At 40.7% G+C, this 13533-nt stretch overlaps 1 protein-coding gene across 15 annotated transcripts in view; it reads left to right on the top strand.

Moving 5' to 3' along the window:
• The window catches only part of PIKFYVE (phosphoinositide kinase, FYVE-type zinc finger containing), a 62514-nt gene that overhangs the window by 20205 nt on the left and 28776 nt on the right, over positions 1-13533 (top strand). For 10 of the 15 annotated variants that reach the window (XM_045575562.1, XM_036422427.2, XM_045575554.1 and 7 more), the window contains 6 exons: positions 237-404; positions 5218-5277; positions 7025-7154; positions 7697-7877; positions 9143-9217; positions 11366-11473. In XM_045575562.1, the coding sequence (XP_045431518.1) occupies positions 237-404; positions 5218-5277; positions 7025-7154; positions 7697-7877; positions 9143-9217; positions 11366-11473 (722 nt within the window). Of the gene's footprint in view, positions 1-236; positions 1901-5217; positions 5278-7024; positions 7155-7696; positions 7878-9142; positions 9218-11365; positions 11474-13533 lie in introns of those variants that run through there. The other 5 variants (XM_036422428.2, XM_045575561.1, XM_045575559.1 and 2 more) reach the window with 3 other exon arrangements.

Here is a 13533-nt window from a genome sequence, read left to right as displayed (position 1 = left end):
CTTTCTGCAGAACCTCCAATATACTTCTTCCTTTAAAAATTCATTTCACATTTAACTTGATCAAATTGTATGAAGTCTACACAGAAATACGTGAAAATACTGTATCCATTTTGGTATTGCACATTGGGCTTGTATATTAAAAAAACATCTTTCTCCTTTCCTCCAATACCCTGATGAAACCCATTTTTTGCTCCCCTCCTCTCCCTATATTTCTTTCCCCTCCCCAACACTAAAAGATTCTGCCAGTCCTAGCAAGCGCACCTCAGTCAGCAGCTTCCAGTCCACAGTGGACAGTGACTCAGCCGCTTCTATCAGCCTGAACGTGGAGCTGGACAACGTGAACTTCCATATCAAGAAGCCCTCCAAGTACCCACATGTGCCCCCTCACCCTGCTGACCAAAAAGGTAGGAGGTAGTCACCATCCGGATCCAAACGCAGGCTGGAGAGCCGGTGCCGCAGGATCTTGTGCCAGCTGGTCCCTCTGGCTTCCTCTTCCCACGTGGCTGAGGGGACTCGGGGTGGGTTTTATTCCACCCTCTCTCGTTTTCCCCACCTCCTCCCCACACTTTTTTTGGTTGGTTCCTTTTATTTCTTGTCTTCTCCCTTCGTACCACCCCCCACCTCCACCCCCACTCCAGTTTAAAGGAACTACATCTGACTGCTCTTCCCTTAATGTGCAACTTCCAAGGTGGTATTTCTTTGCATTTATAACATGGATGTTCTGCTCTATTCATTTCTCTTTCTTCATTTAACATTTTAAGGCCTGTTCGCTTATGCTGTTACCCAATAGCTTATTTCCCTAAACCTTTTCAGATGCTTGAGCTGGATTGTGGGAAAGTCATTCACATATTCCAAAACTTCTTTCTACTACTACTTAACTCTTTATGTATTTACTCTATTTATTAAACAGTTTTCTTCTTTACAAAACGAAATCATTCTTCATTCTTAGTTACCTTATTTGAGACTTTAGTCTACTAACTCAAAAATAATAATGGCCATATTAAAAGAAATTTTGTGTAGAAAGGAAAATAACGTAAACTCTAAAATCTAACATAGCAACTCATGAGAAACGAAACGCTTTTAAAAAATGGGTGAAGAGGTTTACACTTTTGGAGTTAATTAAAAACCAATTTAAGATTTAGTCCTAAGGTTGCTTTGTATAAAAATAAATACATTAGTAAATAAATAATTGTGGGATTTCATTATGTTATAGTAACTGAAAATCATTATAAAGATGAAGCAACATATCCCATGATTTTTTCCTGAGTGTGAATTTTTAACTATTAGCTCTCTGAAGCAGAATTGTCTGCTCAGATGAGAAATGCCTGCCTAACTCTTTACTACTTCCTATTTTGATCAGGAAAGAGAAGCTTTTGAACTTTAACAACTACGCTAAAATAATTGGAACCTTTCACATTTCTGCAACAAATTTCTCGTAATTGTCAGTATTATCCATTATCTACAAGATATATCTTATTTAACAATAGAAATTTGACAATAGATATTTAGAGAGGGTGTGAGCAAAGAGGAGACTTGAGTGGCACTGACGATGAGTAAGATACTCATCTTTAAGGGCGTCTTCAGAACGGAAGTTGGAGAAATGGTGAACATTTGGGTGAGTATAATAGGGCAGTGAAGCACACATGGCATTATGTGAGAACTAACTGTGGACTGTGGTCCTTGGAGGATATTGGATAATGCCTTTGCGATACAAATTACAGATGTGGGGCAGAGGTGGGATCTGTCATGACCACTGATGTCCGTTCTCTGGACATGTCTGTTGGCAATTTCAGCTTGCTGAAAGTAGAGTCTGTAACCCATTTTGCAGATGATTTCACCTCTTGGAAAGTTAAAGTTTTGAAAATCATGAAGAAGGTGACCCATACTGTAAGAGAACATGTATTTGGTAAATTACAGAGGTAGACGAAGTAATTCCTAGAAGAGATGGGCTTAGGGAACTAGTTATGAAGGTAAAGGAAGGGCCCTTGGAGCTTGGGACTGAGGGAGCTAATGGTAAGGGGTGTGTGTGTGTGTGTGTGGGGGGGGATGGATGCAGGGAAAGGAATGGAAATGCTTCCAGGAGGGAGAGCCCTTGGCTTTCCTAAGAGTTTTGAGGATGGAGATTTATTATTATTATTATTATTTTTTTTTTTGGGGGGGGGGTCGGTTCCCAGGGAAAGATCTTAGAATATTCAGTAGCCTTCCAGGTGTGTCTATTCAGGGTTGTGGTCGTCACTGATGGATTGCCTGGCACCTGGGCAGAGGGCTGTATTCTATGTAGTGGGTCCCGATAGCAGCTGTGGCTGGTTTTGTTGCTCATCTGGGCCGGAAATACTAGCCGTTATCTCCAGGAAGGAAAGGTCAGGAGGTCTAAACTGATATGCGAGGGGAAGAAAAATTAACCCGGGGCAAGGCTCCACTACAGTTGACAGTTCCTTGCTGGGCACCTGGGGCTTCCCACCCTGGTGACCTGTGCCTGGCCCATTGACCTTGCTCTGCCTATGTCTCTCTAACTGCCTATAGCTTCAAGACATTGAAAATAAATGTGTAAGCGGTATTGTTGCTATAGAGAAGAATGAATGCCCTTATTTTTTAAGAGATGCATGCTGGAGTATTAGTGGTAAAATGCAACTTCAAATGGTGTGTGTGTCGGGGGATGGGGAAGACTATATGTAATATGTAGAGAGAAATCAGATTTTGTCAAGTTAACAATGACTGAATCTAGGTGAAGGGAATATAGGATTTTCTGAATGTTTGAAATTTGTCATTTAATTTTCCTGGAATTTTCATACATACATAAGCTTTAGTATGAAGAGTAAAGCTTTGAAAGCCAATACATTACTTGAATGAACAGGGGTTGGCATTACTCATTTCTGTGAGTGAGGTGTAGGAACAAAGTGTAACATCTGTTTGAACTTGACTATGTACTTCATTTTATCATAGACTAGTGGCCCGGTGCATGAAATTTGTGCACATTAAAAGGGGATTAATTAGAGGAAATAATTTAATATTGCTATTTGCCCTTTCTCTATAATAGAAGTGTCAGAGATAAAAGAAAATTAGTAAAAATGTATATGAAAATCTTCCTCCTGTCAGAGTCGGGGGCACATCATGGGACTCAGAGTCAAGTCCCGCCCACCTACATGCGCCACAAAATAGCATGAGACCCAGACCCGGCCAGCCTCCCCCCGCATTGGGCTAGATCCAGACCCGGCCAGCCTCCCCCCGCATTGGGCTAGATCCAGACCCGGCCAGCCTCCCCCCGCATTGGGCTAGATCCAGACCCGGCCAGTCCCACCCTTGTCAAGCATCGCTGGGCAGGGGACGGAGCCTCAGGTCCCCTGGCCTAATGCCAGGACGGGGTGGGGGGTATGGCCTGAGGTCCCCCAGCCCAGACTGGGGTGGGGTCATGCCTTGAGGTCCCCCGCTAAGCCCTGCCAGTTATGGGACATGGCCTAAGATGCCCTGTCAAGCTCTGCTGGGTGGTGGGCATGGTCCCCTGCCAAGCCCTGCTGGGTGGGGGACATGCCAGACAGGGGGTGCAGCCACAGGTCCCCTGGCCCAGTGCTGGGGTGGGGGGAGCAGCCTGAGGTCCCCTAGGCCAGTACAGATGGGAAGCGCACCTTGAGGTGCCTTGTCAAACCCCATGGGGGCGGGGGAGGGTGTAGCCTCAGGTCCTGCTGATTGCTTGTTAAGGCTCCTTATGGGAACTTGGCCTCAGCTGTGAGTGCAGCCATCTTTGTGACGGAGTGACGGTTAATTAGCATATTCCCTCCCTATTAGATAGGATGCAATGGCACACTTGTATTTTCTAAATAAAATAGAAAAGGCTTTTAAATAGAATTTAAAATATTCTCTCTGCTTTCTTGTTTGAAGGATGAGCATATTGGCTTATAAACGTTGAGTTTTGAAATCTGTTTATAAATGAGATGAACCTGGAAAGAAGTTTTTGGACAGCCTACATCTTAAAGCCATAGTTGGCAAACTGCTGCTCTCCAGCTACATGCGGCTCTTTGGCCCCTTGAGTGTGGCTCTTCCACAAATACCACGGCCTGGGCGAGTCTATTTTGAGGAAGTGGCTTTAGAAGAAGTTTAGGTTTAAAAAACTTGGCTCTCAAAAGAAATGTCAATCGTCGTCCTGTTGATATTTGGCTCTGTGAACTAATGAGTTTGCCTACCACTGTCTTAAAACATTAATATTCAACTGGTGTGCTGCAGGAATTTTTAAAACAAGCAGTACCTGACTGCTTACGGCACTGACCTCTTTTCCCTTAGATTATCAAATAAAACAATGACAATAGCCAGTACAATAGCTCTTTGGTGTGAATGAATCAAAATTAGACCCTTTCCTGGTCAGATCAGCAAAAAATATATATTTTCTGGTGTGCTGCAGAATTTTAGTAATTTGTGTGCCACGAGATGAAAAGGGTTGAAAATTGCTGCCGTTAAAGGACTTCAGTGCACTGTGGTTTAATTTGCATGCTAGGAAGAACCCCACTTGAACTGTGCTTGGCCACAGACCTTTGGAAAGGTTCATGGGGAAGTAAACATTAAGTTTCACTTGTAAGAAAAAGGTTTAACATTCTAAAAATTCTAAAGGCACATTCCTGGTGTGTTCAGCAGTTATTGCAAACAACTATTTGATAGTGTTTGATTAGCATTTTTGTAAAACTAAACTCCTAATTAAAAAACGAAAAAAAAAATCCTGAAGAATTATCTTTATTTTCTGCCAATATTACTTGTGTATTAATTTATTTTATAGCTATTTTGTGAAATACAAATACACCATGTATTATTTTATCAAGTAACTTCTCTCTCTGTGAACCACCGTGCGTGTAGACAGTCAATATTTGTTAAGTAATGCAGTTCCACATGAGAAAAATTATGTAACTTTTAGGCTTGTTATGCAAATTATTAAAGATTTCAGTTTTCATAAACCGTTTCAGTTTTGATAAGGGAAAAAAATCTGTTACAGATTATATCTAACATTACTGTTTCAGGACTCTGGTGAGTGTTAATTCAAATATGTGAAGTTTAGTATGAAGTGGGTGACACAAGTTAAAATATACGTTTTCGCCTAAAGCTTTCTTGAATCGGCCGGGCGGTGATGGGTTTAAGTGTGAGTCATCTTGGTGTGGGTGTGTTCTCTGTATAATTGTGCTGGCACGGCCTAAACCCCTCCTTCCTTGCTCCTCTCTCCTCTCTCCCGGTATGCAGAGTGTCTGATTTCTGACGGTGGAGGACAACAGCTCTCAATAAGTGACGCCTTCATCAAAGGTAATTTTATCCAACGCTGTCCTTGCAGTGTTTTCTCTTTTGTTCACGAGGATATACTTAGGTCAGGCAAAGGAGGGACTAAAAATATGGTTATTTTGGTGTCATTGGAACAATTTTGAGTATGTGTAGTAACTGAGACTATTGAGCTCAAGAATATATTTTTGGGCTTGGTTTGAGAGAAGGTCTCTGATGTGAAAAGTAATTCCTCAAGAGGCCATTAAGTAGAACTTGAATTGTATTCTTTCATAGGCATAAGTAATTTATTCTCTCCTATAGCATGAATATAATATTAAGTTTTGACCTATATATTGTCAAACTTGTCAAAAAGCCCACAGGCAGACCTCATCCACTGAGGATGCTACTTGCCCTGTGAAGTTGGGAAGGGAAGGAGGCAGAAAGGGGAGTAAGAACTAACTCTGACAATCAGTTTTTGGGAGACAAAAGTATTGAAGATTGCAAGCCTTTTCCTACACCTTTCCTACTTAGCTGACTGTGGAGTAAAGAATCCCTACTTAATTTTCTTTACATTTCACAGTTTAGGCCTTGGGTAATGGGAGGGTTTCAAATCCAAGAGGGACTAGGACAAGCTGATACCGGGAGGGAGGCCCCATATGCAGCTGATCTTATAACTTAGCAGTGTTTCTGAAATTCACCTCCAAGCATCTGGCTCAGCGAGAAGTTTGTGGACCAGCGTTTACGTAATTGAAATGTGCAGTTCTTGTACCTCACGTGTCATGGATGCGGAATGCATGCTTTACTGTGTCGTCTGTGGGACTGTTTGGTTAAAAGTTTTTTTGTTTGTTTGATTTGCTTTAAAGGGGAAAGGATTAGATCATTTTTGTAAGCATTTCCCACCTCTTTTTATTTATTTAATCACATTTCAACCTTAACTTAGCATATTTTTTGTAAAACATTTAATATTATCTATTATTTTTTTTATCTGGATCCATTTCTATTCTTTCAAAAAATGTAAGGTTTGTACAGCGTTTTAAATAAATTGTTAGTTATTCTGTTTCAATGTGTCTTTATAGCTAATTTTGGGGTCTGACTTGTAAAAGTTTGGCTAAAGAGAAAGCCTGTGTCCCCACATTGAAAAAGAAGCGCCCTCTGGGATGCTCCAAACAGACTTCTGCACTGTCCCTGCTGGTTCGGCCCCCTCACTCACATGCTGCCCTGTCACCATTCACATTTCTGCTGATGGTAGCTTTCAGTTCGTAGCTTTTGAGGGAAGATTAACCCCCTCCCTTTTTAATCTCCCAAAACAAAAGTACTAGAAAATCTCATTTTATTTGCTTTTCAGAAGCTGTATTTATAATTATTGGCTTGAGAGTACTACTTGCTTACGTAAATTTTTTTCATAGTTCTGTTTTTGATTTTAGCTGTTGCAAATATTGATGACCTAACAGATTTAATTATTTTATTTATGTATTTGTATATGTCTACCTTTTTACACCAACAATTTGAATTGCCTAACTTAAAAACATTTTTAAAAATAAATTATGTGTAGAATCTCAGAGGGAAGAAGGCAAGGGAGGGTGGATGGGCGGGAAGGGAGCAACCAAAGAACTTGTATGCATAGATGCATAATCCATGGTCTCACAATAGGGTGGTGAAGGCCTGGGGCCAGGGCGGAGGAGTACTAGAAAAAGATTTAGAAAAAATAAGAAAATTATGGCAGCCTCTAAATCATAGGTTGATGATGTAAAACATGATAATAAGTATAATTCTCACTGTACACTTTACTCAGAGTCCTTATTTAACCGCCGAGTGGAGGAGAAATCCAAAGAGCTGCCTTTCACGCCTTTGGGCTGGCACCACAACAACCTGGAGCTGCTGCGGGAGGAGAATGGAGAGAAGCAAGCCATGGAGAGGTTGCTGTAAGCAGTGAGCTTTTTGTTTTAACTTCCTACTTCAGTAATCTTCAGTGACTTGGCAGGCATATGTGTAGTTCTTTTTCTTTATAAAAACAAAACAAATATTTTAATAAAACAAGAATCCTAAACTGTGCCTGTCTGTCCCTTCTGCAATCTATGTGTTAAGATTTTTATCCGATTGAATTTTTATCGGAATTGAAGATATTCACAACTTTATTTATGTCTAGATCATTAAGGCGCAGGTATAGTGAAAGGATAAAATGGACCAGGAAGTCCTCATCTGTGAGCCTTTCTTTATATGCTTACTAGAGGCCCAATGCACGAAATTCATGTAAGATTAGGCCTGCCTTCCCTCTGCTGCCTGCCTGGCTTGCCTCTGGCACCCGGGACCGGGCTCCTCTCACAGCCACAGCTTTGTCCAGTCTAATTAGCATGTTACACTTTTATTATCATAGATTTCTCTGTAGACTGCCTATTGCATCTTCAGAATTATTGCCTCTGTCAGTATTAATCATGCAAACTTCTTTTTTGTAACATTTTTGTAGTTCAGCTAATCATAACCACATGATGGCACTACTCCAACAGCTGCTCCATAGTGAGTCATTGTCACCATCTTGGAGGGACATCATTGTATCGCTGGTCTGCCAGGTCGTTCAGACAGTCCGACCTGATGTGAAGAACCGCGATGATGACATGGATATCCGTCAGTTTGTCCACATCAAAAAAGTGAGTGGGATCCCAGATTGGAGAGGGTGCGGGCTGGTCTGAGGGACATCCCCCACCCCCACCCCATGCACAAATTTTGTGCACCGGGCCTCTAGTAATACTGTAAGTGTGCTAGTACATGCCTCCATTACAGTTTGTGACATGCATCACAAAATATTTTTTCTGAGTTGGTTATAAAGCACATTTGGAAAGGATTATGCAGTTAGACTGATGCAAGGTTTAATTACATAATATTTCAATATAGCTGTGACAAGTTACATGTGCGCTTTCAAGATTTATCAGCTAAGCTGAAATGGAGATCTTACAAAGTGGCTTGTAAGCAAGAACATCTTCCAAAGCTGGCCCTTTTCTGGGTAACATTGTTGTAGTTTTTGAGAGTTTATATGTCTCGAGGCTTCTTTCTTAAATACTCAAATGCCACCAAGTACCTTTGAGAGGACAGATGTGCTCTAGGGATATTTTTACAACAAAGCAGAGTGAGTAATACAAAACAAAACAGTCCATCCGAATCCCCCTGAAAAGCATCATGAGTAGTTGGGGAGCATTCTTTAATTCTCAACTTTAATCCTCTTGTGTTTACAGAAGCTTTTGGTTTTTGGTATCTAATTGGTAGCAAACAGCAGATAATAAAATGCACTCATCAAACCTAATTAAAAGAAATAAAATTAATTCATTAAATAAAAGGGTCATTACCATGAGGGTGCTAGACAAGGAGGGGGAGGTTTTTCTGTGTGCTGTATTTGTTAGCAATGCACTTAAAGGGCATGGAAGCCACTCAGGAAGTGAGAGGTGAATGGGTTAGTGAGGGGTGTGGGATGAGGTGGGAACCAAACAAATATAGTTTCTTTCTTTCTTGTTTCCTCTTCTGTGGTGTGTCATGTATGAGAAGGCTTGCACTCAGATTACTGTCACTGTTCTGAGGAAAAGCAGTGGGTAATTGCTTTATTTAGATGGTAATGGAGCACTTTATGTATTTATACCAGTGTTAATAAATGGAAACCAGATGTATAATAGTGGTTTTAATTGCCAGGTTACACCAATTTGTTCACTCAAATGTGTATTTTAAAGTACCAGATAGTTCTTTGGAGAGGGGGAGGTGTGAGAATAGACAATTGTGTTAGATACCATTAATTTTTGGTATATCCTGAAACTCTGTGATTTTATTATGTAATAGATCAAATATAAAGTGGAAATAAATAACAGCATCTATCTGACTGGAATCTAAGGATGTATAATTGAATTTTGTTGTTTTCTTGTTTCATCAGATCTCAGGTGGAAAGAAGTTTGATTCTGTGGTTGTCAATGGATTTGTTTGTACCAAGAATATTGCACATAAAAAGGTAATACAATGCTGTTCAACAGTGAAGTTCAGCCTGCTATGACTTGTGCCAAACTAATAAGTTGCAATACCCTCATCATGGACATAAAGGAGAAAGGACATTGAGGAGCAACTTGGCAGTGTATGCCGAGGGGCTGGGGGGCAAAATTTTGGAGGTTCAGGGTAGGTCCTCCAGAAATTCAGATGATTGGGATTTGGAAATGGAGTTCATCAGAAGAAAGATGAGAAGGGAGGTTTAGGCTTCTAGATCAGCACATGATAGGATACTAGTGTCATCTCCTGACCCAGCCTCAGTCTCAGGATGATGTTTCTCTTTCGGACTGGAATCTTTTCAGAGGACTAGGGCTGAGCTACAGAGTGTCACTGGGATTTTGTTATCTGTCTCACCTATCTCACCTTCAGGCCCAAGGCACTTTCTGGCTCTACACTGAGGAGTGGGGTGAAGAAACTTGGTTATTAAGGAAACTCAGAGATCCCTAAGTGCAAGATGGGAATGGGAGGGGCTGAGGGCAGCAGGCCAAGGGCTTTGTAGCCCATGAAGTCTCTTACACTTTATTTCGAAGATCACTGGTTCTCCAAGTGTAGTGTACATTGGGATCATGGAAAGACCTTGTTAAACATGTAGATTCCTAAGCCCCTTCCCTAAAGAGTCTCACTTGGTACGTTTAGGGGAGTGGGAGTGTGGGAAATAGGGGCAGGGTGGGCTGCTGTTAAAGTGGGCATTGGTGGGGGGGTCCCCCATGTCATTTGTTGATCCTTACCTTTTGAGAATCCAGTAATCTACACTAGAATCCTCAAACCTGTGCTTCAGAATCACTAAGGAAGCTTACTGAAACCTCTGTACCTGACCCCAACTCTGGGAATACTGATGTGGTTACTGTGAGAACTCAGGCAGATATCTAGCTTAGGGTCTAGATGGATGAGCTATAGCCCTGTCTTCACTTTTCTAAGCAGAGACTAATACTTTATTTTTTGTAAGGCATTAAGACTCCTGAAAATGATTAGTCGTAGTAGATAAATAAAAGTATGCCTGGATTTGATATTTCATGGCAATGATCCAAAGCCAGTAGGCCTATATTGTCTTTCTAAAATAGTACATTACCCATTAAAGTAGTCCTTTAGACCAGATTAAATGAGCTCTGTCAAACAAAGAGGTAAATTTGTTGTGTTCTTCCCCAGAACTGAAAATTGTATGAGGGGGTGGTAGAAGCATGCCTGAATGAGTGTCTTGCCCTACTGCCCATATTTAGCTAGTCTTTACTTCGTAGTTTCTGGAAGAGCCCTGACTGTAGTTCCCTCGCTGGTGAGTCACTGTTCTCAGGACCGTTTGTCAGCTGGGAGTCTATATGCTTGGTCAGTCTAAAACTCCATTCCATTGCAGCATTCAGGCTGTCTGCCCATCTTCAGTTGCATGGTTAGGGTATATTGGTTGACTGCTTCTGAGGATGCTTTAAGGTGTTTTTTAAACTTCTTGTTACTCAATTGGCTTGCCAGTATATGATGCTTTGAAATTTATTCTTTTAGAAATATATTCAGGAAGCATTTTAACCAATTTCTCCCTCCTCTACACTTCTTGAGTCTTTGCAAAGTTAACTTGGTATAAGAGATACCAAGTCTGGGGCTTGGTATCTCTTATTGCAGTGTTAAAAATAAGATAATAGTTAAGATTATAGTGGACTAGATTAAAACAGCATTAGTGAAACTAAGCCTAATTTTGTAGTGCTTTGAACTAACTTATTTGCTTTGAAAAATAAGAGTACCACAAAAGAACTAAATGAGAGTATTTTATTTTTTTTTTTTTTTTTTAAAATATATTTTATTGATTTTGTACAGAGAGGAAGGGAGAGAGATAGAGAGCTAGAAACATCGATGAGAGAGAGTCATCGATCAGCTGCCTCCTGCACACCCCCCACTGGGGATATGCCCGCAGCCAAGGTACATGCCCTTGACCGGAATCGAACCCGGGTCCCTCAGTCCCCAAGCCGACGCTCTATCCATTGAGCCAAACCGGTCTCGGCTAAATGAGAGTATTTTAATACAAATATAAGAGGAATTAAGAACAGAATAAATTTGAAGTTATGATTAAAGAACATCTATAAAGTGCAAACTTTAAAAATTTAACAGACTGGTGTGTTGTGTTTTTTTGTAGATGAATTCTTGTATTAAAAATCCCAAAATTCTTCTATTGAAGTGTTCCATTGAGTACCTCTACAGAGAAGAAACTAAGTTTACTTGCATTGACCCTATTGTGCTGCAGGTAAGAAGTCTAACTGGAACAAGGACTTAGAAGGGTATTTGTACACTGTGATGCCTGTCAACTCCTACAACTCCTTCCCGCTGGTGAAATCTGACAGGCAAAGAAACTTGATTGCTCTTGTTTTATTTTAAACATTTATTAGAAAAGACATTTTCCTGTAGTACATTTTAGAAGGTTACCAAAAACCTGTCTCTTCTTTAAGGTTTCAAAGTGTTAAAGGGAACATAATGACTTTCAGGGAATATATGAGGTAAAAGAGTAAAAATCCAATTCTGGTTTTCCTTCTCACTTGGGTCATTGATTTACTTTAAGGATTTCTCTATCTTACCAGGTTTCCAGTAGCACAACCTGGTTTTTATATAGCCTTTCTCTTCATACACATGTTCTTAGAACATCAGTTTGTTTTGTGTGCCATTAGTAAATGGGCATAATGTCAAATGGAAGTTCTGTTGGTTTCCATGTGGTTCTTCGTAAGCAAGGGGACCCAGAAAGCTTAGTCGGAGTATAACCCTCAGCTCTGTGGCTGCACCCTCTGGCTCTGCATTAGGAGATTAAAGTGAGCTGCTGCTAAAGGCTCCCTCCCAGGAGCTGTTACTCCTCTGCTGCTCAGCGCTCCATGCCAGCTGTGCCGCTGCAGTGCTTGTATACATTGTGAGTCTCCCTGAGGCAGCCTCCAGCTATGCTGAGCAGCCTGCCTAGGCCGTCCCAGTTCTCTCTCAGGGTACCAGTTATTATTTTTGTTAGTGCCCTGCATATGAAGTGGCATAGGTTTTTAAATTTTCTGCTCCAACTCTTTTTACTCCATAAATGGTATTAGTTTTAATTTGTGATTGTTCAAAATGGGATACTTTCGGAAATGTGTATATCTTATTATATCAGAAGCACTTATATTCAGTTCCAGAAACAATTAGGAAGAACATTACTTGAAAATCATAGGTGATAGGCACATTTTTCAGAGAGTGGAAGGCACAATCACTTTTGAACTGAATCCATGGACACCACCAGAAGGAACTGCCTCGTGGTGAAAGGCAGCAGGGTTGTGAAACTTTGACTCTCTGCCCTGCTGCTTAATGAACTCTGGTACCTGGGCTGTTTTCTTGTTTGGAATTTAGCCATGTTTCAATAAAATGAGAGTCTTTGACCAGATATATACCAGTTTTCTAGCTCTGACTCTGTGGCTTTTCAGTGGAGAACTGAAATAAGGAATAAGGGGAAATACAATTATCATTCATGGTACTCTGAGGCTGGTTTTCTGGATCTCACCAACAGTGTCAGCAAAAAAAGATTTGATCACAACTACATTAATCATAATAGACATCCTGGTTGCAGAGATGGTACAATGTGTAAAATTGTGCATCTTGAAATTGATGATCTAGGTAATTGAAATCCACAATATAAGTTTCAAAAAAGTTATACCGTATTTTTCGGACCATAAGACGCTCCGGACCATAAGACACACCAGTTTTTAGAGAAGGGAAATGAAGAAAAAAAGATTCTGAAACAAATAGTGTCCTAAAATATTTTATGTGCATTAAAACCCAACATCACAGTCATAAACACATGTAATCAACCCTGTAAAGTAAACAGCAGCATTTAGAACCATTTTAGAGCCGGGCAAGCACACAGAGACCACACAGAGCTGGGCAAGTAAAAAAACTTTTTTTTAAAGTATATGTGTAGGCTATATTTGGACCATAAGTCGCAGGGACTTTTCCCCCCCACTTCTGGGGGAAAAAAAGTGCGTCTTATGGTCCGAAAAATACGGTTCTTAAATTTATCTGCTTTATTTTAACCCCATTCTTTTTTTTTTAAATACATTTTTTGATGTAATTTTATTTTTATTATTGTTTTTTAATATATTTTATTTTGTACAGAGAGGAAGGGAGAGAGATAGAGAGTTAGAAACATCGATGAGAGAGAATCATCGATCAGCTGCCTCTTGCACACCCCCTATTGGGGATATGCCCGCAACCAAGGTACATGCCCTTGACTGGAATCGAACCCGGGACCCTTCAGTCCCCAAGCAGACACTCTATCCATTGAGCCAAACCGGTCCCGGC

This window comes from Pipistrellus kuhlii, unplaced genomic scaffold (genome assembly GCF_014108245.1).
Source record: "Pipistrellus kuhlii isolate mPipKuh1 unplaced genomic scaffold, mPipKuh1.p scaffold_m20_p_7, whole genome shotgun sequence".
Lineage (NCBI taxonomy): Eukaryota > Metazoa > Chordata > Mammalia > Chiroptera > Vespertilionidae > Pipistrellus > Pipistrellus kuhlii.
Note: the sequence above shows the minus strand (reverse complement) of the source record. Positions and strands in the feature narration are given on the sequence as shown.